At 40.4% G+C, this 24,050-nt stretch overlaps 1 protein-coding gene across 1 annotated transcript in view; it reads right to left on the reverse strand.

Moving 5' to 3' along the window:
• The window catches only part of tmem132e (transmembrane protein 132E), a 621,750-nt gene extending 598,171 nt beyond the window's left edge, over positions 1–23,579 (reverse strand). The window contains exon 1 of the mRNA XM_068008053.1: positions 22,427–23,579. Within this exon, the coding sequence (XP_067864154.1) occupies positions 22,427–22,484 (58 nt within the window). The 5' untranslated portion in view covers positions 22,485–23,579. The remainder of the gene's footprint in view (positions 1–22,426) is intronic.
• Positions 23,580–24,050: the final 471 nt, after the last annotated feature.

Below are 24,050 nucleotides of genomic sequence, written 5' to 3' on the forward strand. Positions count from 1 at the left end.
TACTGACTGAAAACTTATTGCAGCTTTTCTTATGTTCTTTAGAAAATGCTTGAGCTCAGAGTGTCTTTCCTCATTGTAACTGAACGAATTTATCAATAAAATTCAAACTTTGAAGCAAACACCTCTAATTATGTTACATGATCAACCATGTTGTGTTGTAAAAATCCTAATTGCTAACTGCCATAGGATATACACACACACACACAGACTTCCTCATTTGTTCTAATTACCATCCATGTTTTGTTGATACTAATTGGAATGTTGACATCATTTTATAGCTGTCAGAGAAACAATGATAAAAAAAATTCCTAAACCAGTGCTGCAACACATGGGATTTGTCCTCCCCTCCCCCAACCAGTGCTATCATGCATGCCTTGCTCCTCCCTCACTGCTGACACCCACTAGAAATGCCAAACCTCAGGTTTCCCTGCAACAGTGATGCCAGTTCAGAGGTCCATCTATGCCGTCAAAACTCCTGGGTTCAAACCCAGTTCTGTCAAATTCAGAACAATGCTCCAATGCTACCAAAGCCCAGGATAGCCCCAAATGCGGTTAACCCCCACCCCAGTACTGCTAAATACCAGGGAGGGGGGCGGGGGATTCCCTTGGGGTTCTCAATATCCTACCACAGCTTTGGTGGAAGATCAGTTGAAACCCAGGAGAAATAGCAAATACAGCTGTTTTTAGCCATTTTTCCAGGATTTCCGCCAATCATGGCAGTAGATTGGAAGAACCGCCATGGAAGTACTTTAGATCAGGTTTCCGGCTGAGACGGTAAATGCTGATTCGCTGTAAAACTGCGAGAGAGCGCTGGTCGTATTTCGGGCTGAAGAGACCATATCATAGAAAAGGTACGTACCCTGTATTATATGTTAAGTTCAAAGTGGTCTCCTGGAATAATTTCAATCACCGAGAGGGACTAGAGAGGAATTTTCCATTTTCTTTTCCCCCTCCCCCCAATTGGCCTGGGTTTTAACCGTTTTTTTGCCTCTCCTAGGAAATTACATGGCTCGGTGTGGGTATGGAGTGTTTGTATTGTGATGCATAAAGCATCATGACTGCATGGGACAGGATAGATGGACCAGTTGGTCTTTTGCTTTTCGACATGTTTGTACATACCAGGCACCTCCAATTGATACATCTTATGTACCATCTTGTTGTGTATTCTTAGAATTAAAAATGGCATAGGTTAAGGAATATAAATATATAAAATATAAAGGCCACTCATTTACAGTTTTCACATAACAGCATTCTCAAGTTAAATTCACAAAGCTGCAGTAAAAATCTCAAATACATTTTAATAAAATGGAATTTGAATTAGGTCACCATAAATCAGTAGCCTAGATGTTATAACCTACAATGGCATAAACAGCCTCATGGTTATAAAACAGAAAATCCTGATTCAGTGTGAGCAACGCTGCAGATCTTATATAAAATATCTCTCTGCATTTCCTGTCAACTTTTTCCATTATAAATTCCTACATCCACATTTGTAATGGAAACTGCCTATATAAATTTGTTCTGCTGTAATTAGACCCTCTCGTCAGTAGTGACACTGTAATAATTTTCAGATCATGATTTATATATATTACATATTCATAATCTGAAAAACATTTCCATGTGTCCAAGACACATGGAAATGTGTTAAGATAAAATCAAGTAAAACTATACAACAGTCACTTTAAAGTTAAACATCAACTTAGATTATGGCCTAAATATAATAATTCTGTTTGTGAAAGCAACTAACCAATAGTGCATTTAGCATTGATTATACAAGATCTTGTCAAAAATCAATTTTCAATTCACATTTAAACACAATTGCCCAGAATTTGCTCTAAAAATAACGGCGAGCCAAACAGGACTCACGTTGTTTCAGAGCAAATGGTAAGGAACTTCCAGCGACCGTACATGTGCAGTTAAATGCGGAAATCTGGACGTTCCTCTACCAGATGCCCTGCTCATCCAGAAACTTTGTGGGAAAAAAAAAATCTCACTGGTTGACTCATCGGTCAAATGGCTGCAAAGGCACGAAGTAGTTCTCCTGCCCAGCTGGAAACTAATTATTTTCACCAGAAAAAGATACGTCCAGTTTTTTTTTTAAGTCTAACCAAAATTTTAATGGCGTGGTAAGCTTTAATTACTGCCAAACATCTCTGGCACTGAAAATTTACTTTTATAAATGTGGAGTCTCCTTCCTTCATATTTTAAATGTTGGACATTTCTTTAAAAAAAATTTAAAATTTTTATTTTTTTTTTACTTCTTTCGGTCTGTTTTATCTCTGCCTTTTAATTCAATATTTCTGACCCTCGATTTATTTAGTTTTCTGTAACTAATTTTACATGGAATTTACTAATCTAACTGACACTTCCTGGTTCTGTGTCTGCACTGCTCATTAACAATTCTTCAATCTGATTGGTAGGAGATAGACAGTGCCTTGCCCAATTCACACAGCTCACAGATACCACGTAGAGTACCCTGCACTTTTTTTGCCTCCCAATTATAGCAAGTTGGCACCCAAAGGCCTGTGGATTGTTTGTGGGTAAGTTCAAATCTAATGAGTGGCGGGCCCAAAATCCAGGCCAATATTCTCTAACGTTATGAAAATTTCAGGTTATCGTTATTTACTATTTGACATTCACACAGCCAAGATACTTTTTCTTCAATATAATCCATACACATACACAGAGCACCTTGGTCTTCCATAACTTCTATGCCATTCTCCTTCAGGTTAAGTCAAAAAGGTCAAAGGCCATGTATATACATGCCACTCCACATCTCCTGAGGGTCCCATTACTGCCACTGATTATTGATGCTTCATTTTGCTTTAACTGTAGTCACCAAACAGTATAGGTGCAAAATTTTAAAGTTGTATATTGACAGAAAATAGCTGTCTGAATACCATTTCTGAGGTATGCGGAAAACAGGAGGAAAGTTTGTGGCAACATAGACCACAAATCTGGGAGGAAAATTCACAACTAAATTCTGGTACTGAAAATTGGATGTTGAAGCATGTACACAAAACTAGAGTCTGCTCATTTAAGGAAAAGAGCAAAGAGAGTGTTGCTTAATAAGCCTCAATGGAATCAGCAGGTTGAGACAATTAGGGGGCAACATATGTGTATGGTACTTGCATATTATTCACTGAACACTACATGGCCCCCTTATGGGAGAAAGCACATTGTAACAATTACACTCCAATGTCTTCCCTTGTATTACTTTGTTATTCTTTGACAGAATATTCCGGATGGTCTGGAAATAAAAGCAGCTAGTTATTACCACATCAATTTGAGTGTTTATTCAGACATAACAGCACAAACAATAAATCTTAAATTGGTACTCTAGAAAAAGATAATTATCACAATAAACCTTCAATTGAAGTTTAATGGATATTATTCACATTGGACATTTAGCCTATGCCCACACATGCTACAATTTTTTTTAAAAACGCAATTCTTCAAGTGACCCTTGTTTAAAAGTATAAGCCATGCTGCTATTTCAGTCATTTTATCTTCCATACTGTACCATATTGGCACACTTTTGCTAAATGCAGATTCAGATGTGTCATTGATGGTGGTTCTGTAAATAAAGCTCTTCAATGATCTTCATATTAATTGAATATACTCTAATTATTAAAACTTAAATTATTACTACAGTTAGCTTGACATCTTTTCTTTCTCTTCAGCTTCCACCCTGCCCCAAGTCTAGCTGATTTTGGAGTTCAGCTCCAGTCTTAAAAACTACAAAATTGAAAAGATGTAATTCAATCAAAAGATCTGGGACTTCATAAACCAAAGACTACAGTTGATCTGAAGTCTCATAACTAATTCCACAGCATATTATACATGCATAAAGACACACCCCAACATTTTTGAAACAACACTGAGCAAAATTCATAACTCAGTCATGCAGTTCAACTTGACTGCCAAGAACTACAACAGTGCTGGGAAAAGATCAACAGTTAGAAGTTGTGGTGATTGCAAGATTGTCCAATAAAGTACAATTCAAAAGGAGAAGCTTACCTGAGTTATCAGGTTTGACCTTAAACTTGCAGTAGGCAGTACCTGCATGGTATTCTGGCTGCTAGCAGCATCCAATAATGTAGAGGAGGCAAACTCTATGGGCCTCAAACAGGCCCAGTATTTCACACTGCAAGCAAAAACTGGAAGCGCAGTCTTCACTTGAGCACTGATTTCCAAACTGATCTCCCAGTGCTCTAACAACATAAAAACACTATTAGTTGCAAATTGCAAGACTTCAGACCAGGTTGGCCAGTTACAGTTGGCACACAGTGATGCATACTTCATTGTATACTTCTGGATTTTCAAACTCTTAAAAAAAATGGGGGAACAGTTTCCAGTTTTACTCTGAAGCAATAGATTTTGATTATCTCTGTGGAAAGCAAAAATATTTTTTCCGAGCACAAATAACTTCACTATTTAGTCTCATCTATTTTAGTTTTTTATGAACCAGAATAACTTCTTTTCAGATGTCATTTGATTCTGCAAATCATAAATGGGCATTCATTTTCAGGCACATTAAACAAATAATAGTCATTTGCACATGGCTGTTGTCTAATTACTGCTTTGTACTAAAATGTGATAGTGAAATGACTATTACAATTCATAACACGTAGAGCCCTGTAGTCAGAGATGTCTGCAAAATGAAGTACTTACTTTAATGTTTAGAAATCTAAACAAAAGTGAGGACAAACTGCATAATTACTGGAATCTAAGAATCCAAACAATCCAATTTGTCAGAGTACAATTGTAAAGTTGTTTTTCTGCAGTTTTCTGGCCTGCTCTATATTTACTGTTTCTTGAAGGGCACATAAAAACTACACTCCTTGTTACTCTACTACTACCTAATTAAACTTACTGAAGCCCAAACACTGTTTAAATTGGGCACTAAAGGTCAATGCAAGGTAAAGGAAATGTATACTGTCCTACATCACTACTATCCATGGAAACTCCTTGTGGCTGACTCCAAGCTGCATTCTAAATGTGAAAATTACTCAAATATTGATTATGTTTTGATGGGATTTTCATGTAACTAGCTAATATTGTACTTCAATGCAGAGACAATATTATTCTGCTTTAACAGCTAAAATTGATTAGTTACCTGGAGATCTCCTGAGGCATTTTTCAAAATGAGTCAGAGGATACGCTGTTTTAGAACAACAGGAGTGTTATTTTATGTATTATACCATGGACAATGTATTAGTGGATCTCCCATTGTGTTACCCATCGGAGGTCAGAGGAAACAATGTTGCGTAGGAAGTGGATGTGCATGGTGTGGTCATTATTGGTAATGGATGTTTTGGAAGGTTGATTTAGTTTTCTGATGAATTGGGAGGTGGCGTGGGGTGTTTTAATGGGAAAGTGAGGTGTATGGGAAAGAAACTATTGAGGATTTAGGATAAGAGGGTAACTGAAGTAGAGCATTAAGTGATAGAGGTAGGGAGAGGAGACGAGCAGTTGAAGCACTACAAAATACTGAGCAATGGGGGAAAATTGAGTAATCAAGATGAGCAACTTGGCGTAGTAAGAATTTATTTTGAAGAATACGTAGTTGTGGAAGGAGTAGTTAATATGTGGATCTAGATTAATGAGTACTTAAATAAATCTAAGTGGATATGGAAAAATGGTTAGAGCAACAGACAGGCAGTCTAACTGGATGTAGGGAGCCATGAGGAGTGCAGAGCACACAGGAACAAAGCAGAACCACAGAGGAATGGAGAGGAGGCAGGGCTGAAATCAAGCAGAAATAAACGAATAAATTGAATCACTCAAGCAGAGTAGAAATAAATAAGTAAAAATGGGAGAAAGCAGATGGAAATGAAGAGGAACGGGTATGAATGAGTGCAAAGATAACAGTGCTGAAACACAGGGGAGCTGAAGAAGGGAGCAAGATGTGAATTTGAACACTAACCAGTCACTTCAGTTGTATCCTGCCTTTTTGTCAGAAAACTGTGCTGGTAGTGGTGGGGGGCTGTTCCCTTTATGTTGACCTGTTATTTCTCTTTTGGTAGCTGGTGGACCCACCATATTTTGCCAGCATCTTCGTTTTAATTTCAAACACGAGCCCCAGCTTTTCTATGATTTCCATCTCTCCTATTTTCTCATCTATTTGCTTAAACCTCCCGCAGTCTTAGCTGTTCACACATCTATTGTTTCTTTTTATTTCTTACAGTATTTCTTTCCATGACTTAACCGAGATGATCTGTTACAGCATCGAATCATTTCACTGACACTTCCTCTCTGATTGATTTCCCTTCCTCCTTTTCTGATTTTATTAATATGCTTGGTCATCTCTTATTTTTCATTTCTGAAGGGCATGAAGTCCAGAACGGTCAGTTCTCCCTACAGATGCTGACCAATCTGTGTTTCTGGCTTTTTCTGTTTTTGTTTTTCAAACAAGGAGGAATGTTCATGTAAGACTGCAGCAATAGGGGCGCTGAAGCAGACGGAGGAAGCTGAAGAGGAGTAGAGTAAGACCAGCAAGGAAGCAAAAAGTGGCCTTCAGCCTTAGAGAACAGGCTTGCATCAGAATTACATTGAGTCTACAGCGCAGAATCAGGCCATTCGGCCCAACTGGTCAATAGCAGCATTTATCCTCCCTCCCTACTTCATCTGGCCCTATCAGCATATCCTTCTAGGAACATAGGAACATGAGTAGGCCATTCAGCCCCTCGTGCCTGCTCCGCCATTTGATAAGATCATGGCTGATCTGTGATCTAACTCCATATACCTGCCTTTGGCCCATATCCCTTAATACCTTTGGTTGCCAAAAAGCTATCTATCTCACATTTAAATTTAGCAATTGAGCTAGTATCAATTGCCGTTTGCGGAAGAGAGTTCCAAACTTCTACAACCCTTTGTGTGTAGAAATGTTTTCTAATCTCGCTCCTGAAAGGTCTGGCTCTAATTTTTAGACTGCGCCCCCTACTCCTAAAATCCCCAACCAGCGGAAATAGTTTCTCTCTATCCACCCTATCTGTTCCCCTTAATATCTTATAAACCTCGATCAGATCACCCCTTAACCTTCGAAACTCTGGAGAATACAACCCCAATTTGTGTAATCTCTCCTCGTAACTTAACCCTTGAAGTCCGGGTATCATTCTAGTAAACCTACGCTGCACTCCCTCCAAGGCCAATATGTCCTTCCGAAGGTGCGGTGCCCAGAACTGCTCACAGTACTCCAGGTGCGGTCTAACCAGGGTTTTGTATAGCTGCAGCATAACTTCTGCCCCCTTGTACTCTAGTCCTCTAGATATAAAGGCCAGCATTCCATTTGCCTTCTTGATTATTTTCTGCACCTGTTCATGACACTTCAATGGTCTATGTACCTGAACCCCTAAGTCCCTTTGGACATCCACTGTTTTTAACTTTTTACCATTTAGAAAGTACTCTGTTCTATCCTTTTTTGATCCAAAGTGGATGACCTCACATTTGTCTATACTGAATTCCATTTGCCACAGTTTTGCCCATTCACCTAATCTATCAATATCGCTTTGTAATGTTATGTTTTCATCTACACTGCTTACAATGCCACCAATCTTTGTGTCGTCGGCAAACTTAGATATGAGACTTTCTAAGCCTTCATCTAAGTCGTTAATAAATATAGTGAATAATTGAGGCCCCAAGACAGATCCCTGCGGGACTCCACTAATCACATCCTGTCAATGTGAGTACCTTCCCATTAGCCCTATTCTCTGTCGCCTTTTGCTCAGCCAACTTCCTAACCAAGTCCGTACTTTTCCCTCGATTCCATGGGCTTCTATCTTAGCTAACAGCCTCTTATGTGGGACCTTATCAAATGCCTTTGGAAGTCCATATAAATAACATCCATTGACATTCCCCTGTCCACTACTTTAGTCTATTCCTTTCTCCCTCATGTGCTTATCTAGCCTCCCCTTAAATGCAACTATGCTATTTGCTTCAACTACTCCTTGTGGTAGCATGTTCCATATTCTTACCATTCTTTGGGTAAAGAAGTTTCTCCTAAATTCCCGATTAGTGACTATCTTATATTTATGTTCTCTAGTTTTGGACTCTTTCCCCTCCCCTCCCCCCCAACAAAAGTGGAAACATTTTTTCTACATTCAGCCTATCAAACCCTTCCATTATCCGGTCACCCCTCAGCCTTCTCTCTTCTATAGAGAGCCCCACCCAATTCAGCCTTTTCTGACATGTATATCCTCTCAGTTCTGGTATCAACATGGTGCAAAAACGATTCACATTCTCCAATGCCTCCATATCCTTTTTATGATAAGACAACCAGAAATGTGCACAGTACTCCATGTGGCTAACCAAGGTTCTATACAAGTTTAACATAATTTCTCTCTTTTTCAATTCTATCCCTCTAGAAATGAAACCCACTGCTTGGGTTGCCTTTTTCTAAAATGGCCTTATTAACCTGCGTTGCTACTTGTAATGATTTGTGTATCTGTACCGCAGGATTCCTTTGCTCCTCTACACCATTTAGACTCTAATTATCAAAGCAGCAGGCTCCTTATTCTTCCTACCAAAATGCACCACCTCACACTTATCGATATTAAAATTAATTTGCCAATTACATGCCCATTCTGCAAGTTTATTAATGTCTTTTTGCATTTTGATGCATTCTTCCTTTGTATTAACTACACCCCCAATTTGGTGTTGTCTGCAAATTTTGAAATTATACTTCTGATTCATGTCCAAAACATGAATGTAAATGGTGAACAACAGCTTCCATCAGTCTGACTTAACCCCTACTCTTGTTTTGTTTTGTAGCCAACTTGATATCCATTCTGCTACCTGTTTCGTGGCTTCATATGCTCTGACCTTAGTCATGGGTCTACAATGCAGTAACTTACCGCTGGCCTTTTGAAAATCCAAATATATTACATCTATTGCATTACCCTTGTCTACTCTTTCCATTACTTCCCCCTTTCTATCTTAAATGTCTTTATACCTTTTTTGATCTCTTCTTCTAATGTAACTAATCAATATTTCTGCCATTTCACTGTCATTACCTATGAGTTTACCTTGTGCATCACTTAGTGGCCCTATACCTATCTTTCTTCTGTTATTTAAGCAACTGTAGAATACTTAACCGTTTAGTTTTATATTCCTTGATAATTTAATTTTGTAGTTCCTCTTTGCTCTCCTAATTTTTTTTGACTTCTTCCTTAATCTCTGTATTCCCTTTTATCATTCTCTCCGTTATTGTCCATGTACTTACAGTATGCCTTTTTCTTTCATTTCAATTTTACCCTTCTCTCATCATCCATGGTGTTTGATTATTGGCTAGTTCTTGTTTTTCTTTAAAAAAAAAGAAAAAGAATATATTTATCCTGAACTCTACTGATCACCGTTTTAAATATTTGCCACTGCTATTGTATCTGTCAAAAAAAATTCTAGTTTACCTTCCCTTGGTCCATTCTCAGCCCCTCAAAATTAGCTTTTCTCCAATCTATTACTTTGGTCTTTGTCTTACTTATGTCTTTCTCAATCATTATTTTAAAACTTATTATGTTAGGATCGCTATTGCCTAAATGTTCCCCAACACTTCGCTTATCTGCTCTGGTTCCAGCAGTGATTCCTCTCTGGTTGGGCTTCTCACATACTGGGTAAGAAAGGAGTCCTGTATACGCTGCAAAAACTCCCTTCCCCTTTCCCTACCTCTTCTTGCCAGTTTATTTGAGGGTAGTTGAAATCTCCCATGATTATTATTCAATGACTTTTACTCATTTTGTAGATTTGCCTAGAGGGCTGAAGCATAGAGTGGATCGCAGAGAGAGTGGACTGTGAACTTGAGAATTTGAGAGTGGGAATTAGGTGTAGAGGGGGGGAAGGAGGTGCTAATTCTTTTTAAAAAAAATTTAAAAGCAATTATCTATAAATAAATAGATTACATTGTTGAGATAAGCTGTGCTGAGCACCAGGGGAGGAGCCCCATTCGCTAAGAACAGAGAGAGTGATATAACAGTGATGTCACAGTGAACAGAGAGGAGCTCTGAGAGACCCAGAATAAAAGGGTAGGTTAATCGAGGTAAGTAAACAGTAAGTAAATTAATTATAAAATCGAGTATCTAAAGGGAGTTTAGAAAAAAAGTTTCAAAATATAATGGACAGGCAGCTGAAACCCATTTCCTGCAATTCCTGCACCATGTAGGAACTTCAGGATGCTCCAAGTGTCCTGGAGAGCCACATGTGAAGGAAATGCCACTAGCTGCTCGAGCTCAAGCTGAGGGTTTATGAGCTTGAGGGACAGCTGAAGTTACTGCAGAGCATAAGGGAAGCTGAAGCTTTCTTGGATTGTATGTTCCAGGAGGTGGTCACCCACAGCCACAGAGTTCAGGATAGTAAGTGGGTGGCCATCGAAAAAAAGAGCAGGAAGAGGCAGACAGTGCAGGAATCTTCTGGGTGTATGGCAGTCTCAAACCGGTGAATACCAGTGAGGATGACGATACCTCAAAGGAGTGCAGTCCTGAGCATGGCACCATGAGGAAAAAGATTGCACAGCAGGGCACAGTGAAGTGTAGAAATGCATTGATCATAGGGATTCGATAGTCAGGGCGTTTGTGACGGCCGACTTGAGTCCCACATGGTGTGTTGCTTCCCTGTGCCAGAGTAAAGGACATCACGGAGAGGGTGAAGAACATTCTGCGGGGGGAAAGGGAGCAGCCAGATGTAGTGGTCCATGTGGGTACCAATGACATAGGAAAGAAAAGGGATGAGGTCCTACAGTTAGAGGTTCAGGAACTAGGAAGGAAATTAAAAAGCAGGACCTCAAAAGGTAGCAATCTCTGGATTACTCCCAGTACCATGTGCTAGTGAGTACAGAAATAGGAAACCCGAGGGATGGCTTCAGATTCTTGGGGCATTGGGACCAGTTCTAGGGCAGGAGGGACATGTTCAAGACAGATTGGTCCCACCTCTGTTGAGGTGCAACCCATGTCCTCACGGGGAGGTTCACTAGTGCTGTGGGGGAGGAGTTTAAACTAATCTGTCAGGGGGATGGGCACCAGGATGTAGCATTAGAAAGGAGAAACAAGGTGCACAAAGGATTGGGAGAGACAGATAGCTCTAGAGTAAGAAATAGTATAGTATTAGGTGGGATCAGACTAAGAGAGAATACGAGAAGGTCTAAGATAGGTTTAGAATGTGTGAACGCATGAAACGTGGTAAATAAGGTTGGTGAGCTGCAGGAACAAATAGCCACATGGGAATATGATGTAGTAGCGATAACAGATCTGGCTCAAAAAAGGGCTGGATTGGGTACCAAATATTCCTGGAATCAAGGTGTTCAGGAAAGATAGGGAGGAAAAAAAGGTGGGGGGTGGCTATATTGATTAAGGAGAATATTGCAGTGCTGGAGAGAGGATGTCCTTGAGGGGTCAAGGACAGAATCTATTTGGTTAGAGTTAAGAAACAACAGAGGCACCATTACACTACTGGGTGTAGTCTATAGGCCAATTAGTGGGAAGGATATAGAGAAGCAAATTTGCAGGGAAATTACAGAGGGGAGCAAAAACTATAGAGTAGTGATAATGGGGGTCTTCAACTATCCTAATATAGACTGGGATAGTAATAGGGGGAGGAATTTCTGAAGTACTTTCTTGATCAGTATGCTTCCAGCCCAACAAGGAAGGAGGCATTGTTGGATGTGGGTCTGATGAATGGAGTGGGTCAAGTGTTGCAAGTGTCAGTGGTGGAACATTTAGGGAACAGTGATCATAGTATCAATAAAGTTTAGATTAGTTATGGAAAAGGACAAGGGGCAATCTAGAATAAAAATACTTAAGTACATAACAAATAGGAGCAGGAGTAAGCCATATGGCCCCCCATGCCTGCTCCACCATTCAGTCAGATCATAGCTAATCTTCGACCTCAACTCCACTTTCCTGCCTGATCCCCATATCCTGGGTTCCCCTAGAGTCCAGAAATCTGTCTATCTCAGCCTTGAACATATTCAACGACTCAGCATCCGCTGCCCTCTGGGGTAGAGAATTTCAAAGATTCACAACCCTGTGAGTGAAGAAATTCCTCCACATCTCAGTCTTAAATGGCCGACCCCTTATCCTGCGACTATGCCCCCTAGTTCTAGACTCTCCAGCCATAGGAAACAACGTCGAGCATATACCCTGTCAAGCCTCCTCATAATCTCATCTGTTTCAATGAGATCACCTCTCATTCTTCTAAAGTCCAGACAATACAGGCCCATTCTACTCAACCTCATCTCAGGACAACCCTCTCATCCCAGGAATTAATCCAGTGAACCTTCGCTGCATCCTTCCTTGGATAAGGAGACCAAAACTGTACGCAGGACTCCAGGTGCGGTCTCACTAATGCCCTGTACAACTGTAGTAAGACTTCCTTACTTTTGTACTCCAATCGCCCTGCAATAAAGGCCAACATTCCATTTGCTTGCTGTACCTGCATGCTAACATTTTCTGATTCTTGTATGAGGACACCCAAGTCTCTCTGAACACCAACATTTATGAGTTCCTCATCATTTAAAAAAATATTCTACTTTTCTATTCTTCTTACCAAAGTGAATACTCTCACATTTCCCTACATTATACTCCATCTGCCACCTTCTTGTCCACTCACTTAGCCTGTCTATATCCCTTTGCAGACTCTGTGTCCTCCTCACTGCTTACTTTCCCACCTAGCTTTGTATCATCAGCAAACTTGGATACATTACACTTGGTCCCCTCATCCAAGTCATTAATACATATTGTAAATAGCTGAGGCCCAAGCACCGATCCTTGCAGCACCCCACTAGTGGCTGACTGCCAACCTGAAAATGACCCGTTTATCCCTACTCTCTCTTTCCTGTCCATTAACCAATCCTTTATCCATGCTAATATGTTACCCCCAACCCCATAAGCCCTTATCTTGCATAACAACCTTTCATGTGGCACCTTATCGAATGCCTTTTGAAAATCCAAATATACGACATCCGCTGGTTCCTCTTTATTTACGCTGCTAGTTACATCCTCAAAAAACTTCAGTAGATTTGTCAAACACGATTTCCCTTTCATGAAACCATGTTGACTTCGCCTAATCATATTATGATTTTCTAAGTGCCCTGTTACCACTTCGTTAATAATGGATTTCAGCATTTTCCCAACAACTGATGTCAGGCTAACTGGCCTGTAGTTCCCTGTTTTCTTTCTCTCTCCCTCCTTGCTTGAATAGCGGGGTTACATTTGCTATTTTCCAATCCACTGGGACTGTTCGAGAATCTAGGGAATTTTGGAAGATCATAACCAATGCATCCACTATCTCTGCAGCCACCTCTTTTAGAACCCTCGGATGTAGGCCATCAGGTCCATTGGATTTATCAGCTTTTAGTCCCATTAGTTTTTCAAGTACTTTTTCCTCTACTGATATTAATTACTTTAAGTTCCTCACTCTCATTAGACCCTTGGTGCCCCACTATTTCTGGTATTTTTTTGTGTCTTCTACTGTGAAGACAGATACAAAATATTTGTTGAACGCATCTGCCATTTCCTGATTCTCCATTATAATTTCTCCTGTCTCAGCCTCTAAGGGCCAAACATTTACTTTCACTACTCACTTCCTTTTTACATACTTGTAGAAGCTATTACAATCCATTTTTATATTTCTTGCTAGTTTACTTTCATATTCTATGTTCTCCCTTTTTATCAATGTTTTGGTCATCCTTTGCTGGTTTCTAAAACTCTCCCAATACTCAGGCTTCCTACTCTTCTCGGCAGCATTATAGGCCTCTTCTTTTAATCTATCCTTAACTTCCTTAGTTAGCCACAGGTGAATCTTGAAATATTTCTTCAAATGTTTGCCATTGCTTTTCAACTGTCATATCCTTTAATTTGGTTTCCCAATCTACCTTAGCCAACTCGCCCCTCATACCTATATAATTGGATTTATTTAAGTTTAAGACTCCAGTTTTTGACTTAAGTCACTCTCAAACTCAATGTGAAATTCTATCAAATTATGATTACTCTTCTCCAGAGGATCCCTTACTATGAAATTACTAATGAACCCCGTTTCATTACATAATACAAGATCTAAAATAGCCTCTTCCCTGGTTGGTTCCATGACATATTGCTCTAGGAAACCATTTTGAATGCATTTCATGAACTCATCCTCCAAACTACCTTTGCCAATTTGATTTGCCCAGTCTATAAGAAGATTAAAGTCCCCCATGATTACTGCATTACCTTTGTTACAAGCTGCTATTTTTTCATGATTAATACTCTGTCCAACGGTATTGCTACTATTAGGGGGCCTATAAATTACTCCCACCAGTGTTTTCTGCCCCTTGTTATTTCTTATTTCCACCATACTGATTCTACTTCCTGATCTTCCGAGCCAAGTTCCTTTCTCACTGTCCTTAGGTCATCTTTATTATTAGGGCTACACCCACTCCTTTTCCATTCTGCCTGTCTTTTCTAAATGTCATGTACCCTGAAATATTTAGTTCTCAACCTTAGTCACTTTGCAACCATGTCTCTGTAATGGCTATTAGATCAAACCCATTTATCTCAATATGTGCAACTAATTCATCTATCTTGTTACGAATGCTCCGTGCATTCACATAAAGAGCCTTTAATTTTGACTATACCATTTTTTCCCTGCTTTGACATTATTTGCTGATGCACTATTATTGGTAAACTCTCTGTCCCTTCCTGCCGCACTCTGCTCATCTTTACCCGAATCACTGCACTGCTCTGTTGCCTTGACTTTCTTCATTAGGAACATAGGAACAGGAGTAGGCCATTCAGCCCCTCGTGCCTGCTCCGCCATTTGATAAGATCATGGCTGATCTGTGATCTAACTCCATATACCTGCCTTTGGCCCATATCCCTTAATACCTTTGGTTGCAAAAAGCTATCTATCTCACATTTAAATTTAGCAATTGCCATTTGCGGAAGAGAGTTCCAAACTTCAACAACCCTTTATGTGTAGAAATGTTTTCTAATCTCGCTCCTGAAAGGTCTGGCTGTAATTTTTTGACTGTGCCCCCTACTCAGAAAATCCCCAACCAGCGGAAATAGTTTTTCTCTATCCACCCTATCTGTTCCCCTTAATATCTTATAAACTTCGATCAGATCACCCCTTAATCTTCGAAACTCTAGAGAATACAACCCCAATTTGTGTAATCTCTCCTCGTAGCTTAACCCTTGAAGTATCATTTTAGTAAACCTACGCTGCACTCCCTCCAAGGCCAATATGTCCTTCCGAAGGTGCGGTACCCAGAACTGCTCACAGTACTCCAGGTGCGGTCTAACCAGGGTTTTGTATAGCTGCAACATAACTTCTGCCCCCTTGTACTCTAGTCCTCTAGATATAAAGGCATTCCACTTGCCTTCTTGATTATTTTCTGCACCTGTTCATGACACTTCAATGATCTATGTACCTGAACCCCTAGGTCCCTTTGGACATCCACTGTTTTTAACTTTTTACCATTTAGAAAGTACTCTGTTCTATCCTTTTTTGATCCAAAGTGGATGACCTCACATTTGTCTACATTGAATTCCATTTGCCACAGTTTTGCCCATTCACCTAATCTATCAATATTGCTTTGTAATTTTATGTTTTCATCTACACTGCTTACAATGCCACCAATCTTTGTGTCATCGGCAAACTTAGATATGAGACTTTCTAAGCCTTCATCTAAGTAGTTAATAAATATTGTGAATAATTGAGGCCCCAAGACAGATCCCTGTGGGACTCCACTAGTCACATCCTGCCAATGTGAGTACCTTCCCATTATCCCTACTCTTTGTCGCCTTTCGTTCAGCCAACTTCCTAACCAAGTCCGTACTTTTCCCTCGATTTCATGGGCTTCTATCTTAGCTAACAGTCCCTTATCTGGGACCTTGTCAAATGCCTTCTGGAAGTCCATATAAATAACATCCATTGACATTCCCCTGTCCACTACTTTAGTCACCTCTTCAAAAAATTCAATCAGGTTTGTCAGGTACGACCTACCTTTCACAAATCCATGCTGGCTCTCTCTGATTAACTGAAAATTTGAGATTATAGTTAGGGCATCCGCAATGTGCTCACCTACTTCCTTTAAAACCCTGGGATGGAAACCATCTGGTCCTGGGAATTTGTCACACTTTAGTGCTATTATTTTCTTCATTACTGTTGCTTTACTTATATTAATTTTATCGAGCCCCTGTCCCTGATTCAATATTAGTTTTCTTGGGATTTCCGGCATGCTATCCTCTTTTTCGACTGTAAATACTGACTCAAAGTAATCGTTCAACATGTCCGCCATTTCCCCATTGTCAATGACAATATCCCCACTTTCAGTTAAGGGACCAACACTGCTCCTGACCACCCTCCTTTTCCTAATATAACTATAAAAGTTCTTCATATTGGTTTTGATATCCCTTGCGAGTTTCTTTTCATACTCTCTTTTTGTAGCCCATACTATCTGTTTTGTGGCCCTTTGTTGATCTTTGTATCTTTCCCATTCGCCAGGATCTGTGCCATTTTTTGCCTTTTTGTATGCCCTTTCCTTGTGTCTTATACTGTCCCTTACCTCTTTAGTTGTCCATGGCTGTTTTTTTTGGCAAGTAGAGTTCTTGCCCCTCAGGGGTATAAACCGATTCTGTATCACATAGAATCATAGAAGTTTACAACATGGAAACAGGCCCTTCGGCCCAACATGTCCATGTCGCCCAGTTTATACCACTAAGCTAGTCCCAATTGCCTGCAATTGGCCCATATCCCTCTATACCCATCTTACCCATGTAACTGTCCAAATGCTTTTTAAAAGACAAAATTGTACCCGCCTCTACTACTGCCTCTGGCAGCTCGTTCCAGACACTCACCACCCTTTGAGTGAAAAAACTGCCCCTCTGGACCCTTTTGTATCTCTCCCCTCTCACCTTAAATATATGCCCCCTTGTTATAGACTCCCCTACCTTTGGGAACAGATTTTGACTATCTACCTTATCTATGCCCCTCATTATTTTATAGACTTCTATAAGATCACCCCTAAACCTCCTACTCTCCAGGGAAAAAAGTCCCAGTCTATCCAATCACGTTAAATGTTTCTTTAAACATTTCCCACTGATCATCAGTCGTTTTACCCATTAACATTTCTAAATTTCCCCTCACCTGATCTTTTTCTCCCCCGCCCCAACTTTTTAGTTTAAAGCCCTATATACAGCCCTAGTTATTCGATTCGCCACTGGTCCCAGCCCCGTTTAAGTGGAGCGCGTCCCAATGGAACAGCTCCTTCTTTTCCCAGTACTGTTGCCAGTACCCCATGAATCAAACCCCGCTCCCCCCCACCGTCTCCCACACCACTCTTTGAGCTACACATTTAGCTCTCTAATCTGTTTGTCCCTATGCCAATTTGCAAGTGGCTCAGGTAGTATTATGGAGATTATTACCTTTGAGGTTCTGCTTATTAATTTAGACCCTACCTCCTCAAACTGTCTCAGCAGAACCCCATTCTTAATTCTACCTATGTCGTTGGTTCCTACGTGGACCACGACAACTGGATCCTCCCCATCATGCTCCAAGTTCTTTTCCAGCCATGAGGCGATGTCCTTAAACCTGGCACCGGGCAGGCAACACAGCCTTCAGGACTCTGGGTCACGGCTGCCAAGAACAGAGTCGATCCCCAAGTATACTATCCCCTACCACATTCCTTTTTACTCCTCCCCCCCCCACTTGAATGGCCTCCTGTACCAAAATGCTGTGGTCAGTTCGCCCATCCTCCCTGCAGTCCTTGCTCTCATCTATCCAAGGTCAAGGGCTGAGGCTCCTCCTTCACTACAACCTGGGTCCCCAGAAGAGAGGCAAAGAGAGAGTATGAAAATAGATTGGCGGCTAACATAAAAGGGAATCCAAAAGTCTTTTATAGGCATATAAATAGTAAATGGGTAGTAAGGAGGAGGGGTGGGGCCGATTAGGGACCAAAAAGGAGATCTACGCGTGGAGGCAGAGGGCATGGCTGAGGTACTAAATGAGTACTTTGCACCTGTCTTTACCAAGGAAGATGCTGCCAAAGTGACAGTAAAAGAGGAGGTAATTGAGATACTGGATGGGCTAAAAATTGATAAAGGAGGTACTAGAAAGGCTAGCTGTACTTAAAGTAGATTGGTCAACCGGATGCATCCTAGGTTGCTGAGGGAAAGGTGGAAATTGCAGAGGTGCTGGCCATAATCTTCCAATCCTCCTTAGATACGGGAGTGGTGCCAGAGGACTGGAGAATTACAAATGTTACACCATTGTTCAAGAAAGTTTGTAAGGATAAACCCAGCAACTACAGGCCAGTCAATTTAACCTCAGCGGTGGGGAAGCTTTTGAAACGATAATCCAGGACAAAATTAAGTGTCACTTGGACGAGTGTTTGTTAAAGGCAAATCATGTTTAACTAACTTGATTGATTTTTTTTGATGCGGTAACAGAGAGGGTTGATAAGGGGAATGCGGTTGATATTGTGTATATGGACTTTCAAAAGGCGTTTGATCAAGTGCCACATAATAGGCTTCTCAGCAAAATTGAAGCCCATAGAATAAAAGAGGCAGTGGCAGCATGGATACAAAATTGGCTAAGTGACAGGATACAGAGTAGTGGTGAACAGTCGTGTTTCGGACTGGAGGAAATAAACAGCGAGGAATCTGGGCTTCCAATGCACAGCATTTACAATGAAAAATGTTTCAAAGAATCTTTAAATTTGCTTCAGAAACCTCTGCTGTACCTACCTTTTTCTTTAATATAATCTACCTTTGAGAAATATTCCTGAGAACAATTCAGTGCCCCTTAGAATTTGTATAATTCACAAGACTTGAGATTGTTACTGGCTGTTAAAGAAATAAATCCCTTGTGATACCAGGTATATCTAGCCAAATATCTAAGTACCGAATAGATAGTTAAAATTCCAATAAAGTCACCATATATATGATCTAAGCTAGGCAGCCTGTCAATAGATTATATTTTGTAGCCTCAAAGTAAACCCTTTGCATTCCTTTTTTCAAAAGTACAGAGCATCAGCGCTCCGCATTAAAATACAGTATTACAAGCAAAATGAGTAAACTGCACTTTATTCTGGTTACAATGTTTGCATTTAATCACACTTCTACTCTGTAGAGCCACCAAACCTATGTAAATATCATTTTTTGTAATATTGGATAGGTCAGTTACACCAATAATCTCTTCAGATCACCTTTTAATAGGCGCAAATGTGTTCCACAGCTTCCTTACTGTCCTTTTTAATTCTAGGATTTTACAACTTAATTTATGACAATTGTTTAATAAAGAATGCCATAGCTAAAGTGGCATTTTATCAGAGACCCAAAAATTAGGTTAAAAAAACTAACTCAGTTTCAAACGAAAAAAAATCTTAAAAGTTATGCAAGTTTGAATATTGGAAGCTCATTGCTTTGCTGCTCCAATGTGTTGTGCCATAGAATAATAATGTACAGCATCATGCAACTTTGTTATTCCACAATGGGCAGCATACACCATTGGCAAAACACTTCTTCACAATGGGTAGTGGGGAGGGGGAAAAAAGAGAAAGGAAAATATGGGGCATTTGCACATTTCTTTTGGGAATAACATGGAACAAGGAGGACTAAATAAAAGTCCTTTACTTATGCTTGCTGGTGATAATGGTTTCATCATAGATCACTGGGCTCTTTCTCAGACAAAATTAAATATCTGCTCCAGAAGTACCCAAGAGTAAAGATTCTGGTGTAGTTGTGGCACCTTGTGTCAACTATTTGGCTAATGAATTTATGGAGCAAAACAGACACACACACATAAATCATATATAAAATACACATATTTATAGTCTTACCTATCCAATTTAAGCCCTGGATGCCAAATACTTTCACATAATTAGGGCACTGGAATGGCACTACTATCCTCAAAGCTTGTGAATTTAAAATAAAATTGCTGGACTATAACTTGGTGTTGTAAAATTGTTTACAATCCTCAATATACCAAGGACCCACCAGGTCATAAAAGAGGTTACATCAGTGGTAAAGGGGGAAACCAATTTCTTTTCAATTTGTTTCATTTTTTGAAAAGTAATAGGTATGAGAAACAAAACAAATATTGAAAATACTGAAAAATGTAAACATTCCAACCATCATAAACACTGTACTCACTAACAATCATGTGCAGCATTGGGTCCCTGATACATTTCGCGCTAGATGTAGCTTGAGTTGGACTTTAGACAAAAATCCTAACCGATTTCTAGTAGACCAACAAGCATTGTCAACCCAGTAAAAGCCACCGGATAACTAAGACAGCCTTAACTACCTTCCGAACATAGTAGCAGGAGATCTTACTGCAACTGGATGGCGGTCGCAATGACAGTAATGAAGAACAAGAACAATGAATCTATAGTGCGTGCACACCAAAAGTTTCCAACAGTAATATTGAAGCATTAACAATCCCGATTTGTTTGCCATTTAAAAAGTGGCTAGGAACGTAAATGTCCCACAAGGTCTGCACAAATAATTTACTGCGAAATAATTTTAGCCATGGACGGTGCTCAGATTTATTTCATTGTAAATGGTTAACGTGCTTGCAGTTACTCCGATTTAAAAAAATAAACACGTCAGCAACACCCATTATCCGTCCACCACAGTAACAAATGGTTAATACACTGAAACCTACACAAAAGTTATCTATTTGCAGTATATGCCGATTCTTGAATATCTGTTGCGTTTAGTTGTTACTCAGAAATGTTTCCAATACGATTCTTTAAGTGTAAAAACTAAATACTATTACCTTCGAATACCTGCCCCTAAAAAATATAGTACTTGGGAACATAATTGTGATTAAAACACAAAATTCCGAATTAGTGAGTGAATTATATCCGCCTATTCTTGGTGTAAGAGTAACATTTGCCAGGTTGCCCATACGTTTACCGTGTTTTTACATTGGGTTTTGGTTGCGGAATGTACAAACGCTCTCCCTTTTAACAGTTGATCCCTGGTGCAGTTTATTCACTTGGTATCAGATTGCCTGCAACGCCCCGCCTGGGTGCAGGAATGAACTGTCTTTTTCCTCGCAGTGTTATTTACATAATCCTTATACATCGACTTCTACCACCAGCTCCCCAACAGCGAAACTCAACTTGTGTGGTAAGAGGATAATCCAAAACAAGGGATCACATTTTGGAGCGGCTGATTTCTCAATCTCCATAAGTATATATTTAACTTGATAGCTTCAAAAAAAAAGGAAGAAAAGCCAATATTTAACGCACTCTGGATAATAGCAGTAATATGTAACCGGGTCAGATTTCTGTTGGCACACAGATTTTGTGATCACTTTTGACAGATGAAAGATACCTTCTTAATCGGAAATAATAATGCGAAACAAAAAAAAACTTTTAAAAGAGCAAAAAGGAGCCTCAATAAAACGATGAAGTTATTTTAGTGTAATTTTTAAAAGTCCATCCAAGTGAAATCCAGACAAAATTTTAATGACTAAGATACAACACGGGGAGGCAGACGGAAGAAACGTAATTAATAATGTACAAAAAGAAAAGGAAATAGATTGTACGAAAGGATGAGAAAGTAGGAAGAGACGGATTTAGGAGAGACACGAGACAGACACATTAGGGAAAATGAAAAATGTTGCTGTCAGTACAGCGAGGATGTGCCGTCCATATGAATGAGAGTCCGGACTTGTCAGAATTAAAGCAAAACAAATAAAATCTAATCATCCAAAGACTTGGAATTTCCGTCATCCAAACAAATATTGTGACCCATTAATCATCCTACAATCAGCAACAAAATCAGTGTATTACAAACAAAAGGATGGATTATTTATTCTGGACATTTCAAGGCAAAATCTCTGCTTAAAAAAGTGAAAAATGAGACAAAAAACAGAATCTAAGTGAAAACATTTTAATTTTTATGATTGAGACGATGAAAAACGAGAAAGAATGGAGAGCAGGAAAGGATATAAAAATGTATAACTGAGAACGCGATCTAATGTCATTGCAAAACGGCAAACTACGCAGAACAAAGCAAATAAGGAGTCAAAATGTATTAATGAGCCTTTACAATAATAATCAACATCAACGAGTCTAAACAGTAATAAATCCTACATGATTTTGACAACTGACATGAGAGACAGGCAAACTAAGTACCGAGGCTCGGACAGATCATGACTGAAACTGGCAAACGTACCGCAATCCACGTTCACTTGGAGCTCCACACAAAAATAATAAACTAAAAAAAACTCTCCTAAAGCCGCGGGGCTGTACAGCTAACAAGCTAAGGTTTTGGGGGGGGGGGTGGAAGCAAAGCTCTCGCCGTGAGAAAGCGCGCAGCCACCTGCCATCGCCTGCTGAGATACTCAAACGCGAAAAGAAAAAAAAGCTTTTTGAGTAAAAAGATTTCCAATCGGTTTGCCCGATAAAATAAATATATTAATATATATTTACACTCGTTTCACTTACCGTTTGCCACTGCGAAGAGGACGAACGCTACAGTCCCACAGTAGCTTGTAATGCACATGTTGACTTTATTTAAAAACACCTCTTCTGTGATAACTGTCTACCTTAGAGAACAGTTACATTTTCCTTTCTTGTTTGGAAAGGCACACGTGTTGGAAGTTTTATTTCATCGCTGTAATTTATGCACCTTTAAAAAGTGACCTGACCGCTTCTGGTATATTTTATCAATCCCCAACCGAGATATTTTAAGATTGAATGAAACGGGCAACTGTTAGTTCCGAGCACGAGCCGCTTTCAAATGCAGGGGCAGCGCGAGACCCAGGCAGGCAGGTTCCACAACAGCCACGCGGCGACCAACGCTCCTGAGCAACACTAGACTCCCGAGTTCCACAGCAACGGCAGCGCGAGACCCACGCAGACAGATTCCACGGCCAACAACGGCTGCTCGGCTAGTACCAGACCCGTGTTCCAAAGCAACAGCGCAAGCCACCCAGACTGACGGATTCCACACTCACACGGCTGCTCAGCAGTACCAGGACAGTGTTCCCAAAGCCACGGAGCGAGGCGTTTTTAAAGAAACGACAGCAACAGCGACGCGTCACCCAAGTTCTACAACACGAGCAGCCCCGCAGCAGCGGCTGCAGAGCAGCGCGAGACGAGAGAGTTCCACCAGAGCGCGCGAGTGCAGTTCCACGGTTGCGCAGCAGCGCGAGACCCCCCCCGCGCGCCGTTCCACACAGCTTGAAGCTTCCCCGCAGTCCGACTGGCTCCACAGGGCGCGAGAGACCCGGGTCCACCACACGGCAGGCGCCGCGCGGAGTTTTTCTCTTTTTAAAAATAAAAAAAAATAATTCCAGGCTGCGAGTTTCTTCCCGTCCTTAATCTGAGAAACTCAAGGAGGAACTTTCCCCTCGGACATTCAAGATCCCGAGTTTCTGCAGCAACCTTCAATCGCCTAGTTGTTTCGAGAGACAAAACAGGGATTCAACAGCGCCTGGTGTGGTATTCTGTAAGTCTGAGTATGTATGGAGTTCCATGTTATGACAGCGCCGCCGATTCCTTTGAACTTCCCAGCTCTTACTCCGGTGCATGTTCCTTACACACTGTCCCACTATTACAAGCAGCAACCTCAGCGGCCGCCGCGAGCAAAAACAAGTGAATGAAACACCCACTGCATCACGTGGGCTGCAGCAGCGTCCCTCATCTCGCTGAAGCTGCTGCCGCTGTCACGTGAAATGAGTGAGCTCGAAATTGTAACACTGCCATCAGATTTCTATAGAAATCGTTTAATTTCATTAAAATTACTGGGCAAGAATAAAATCCATCTCTCAAATATTAGGTGTTGTTGACCATGTCTTAATGAATGATTTCTGGAGTGCAATTAAGAAAATAGATCCAATTTTGTCACTCCTTTTCTCCTCACTAACCTAACAAAGAGCTTAGATACAGATTGTCAAAATCCCCAAAATGCAAGTAGTGGTGCTGCTAGAGTTTAAGATTGTGCGACATAGAGTATTAATAAGTTTGCTCTTGATTGTTCAGCAAGGACCACCCTACCCATTATGGCATCAGCTAGCAAGAGTTATCTGGAGTTGAATGGGCAGAATCCCAGCCTCTGGTGACAGTT

This window comes from Heptranchias perlo, chromosome 28 (assembly GCF_035084215.1).
Source record: "Heptranchias perlo isolate sHepPer1 chromosome 28, sHepPer1.hap1, whole genome shotgun sequence".
In the NCBI taxonomy this organism is placed as follows: Eukaryota; Metazoa; Chordata; class Chondrichthyes; order Hexanchiformes; family Hexanchidae; genus Heptranchias; species Heptranchias perlo.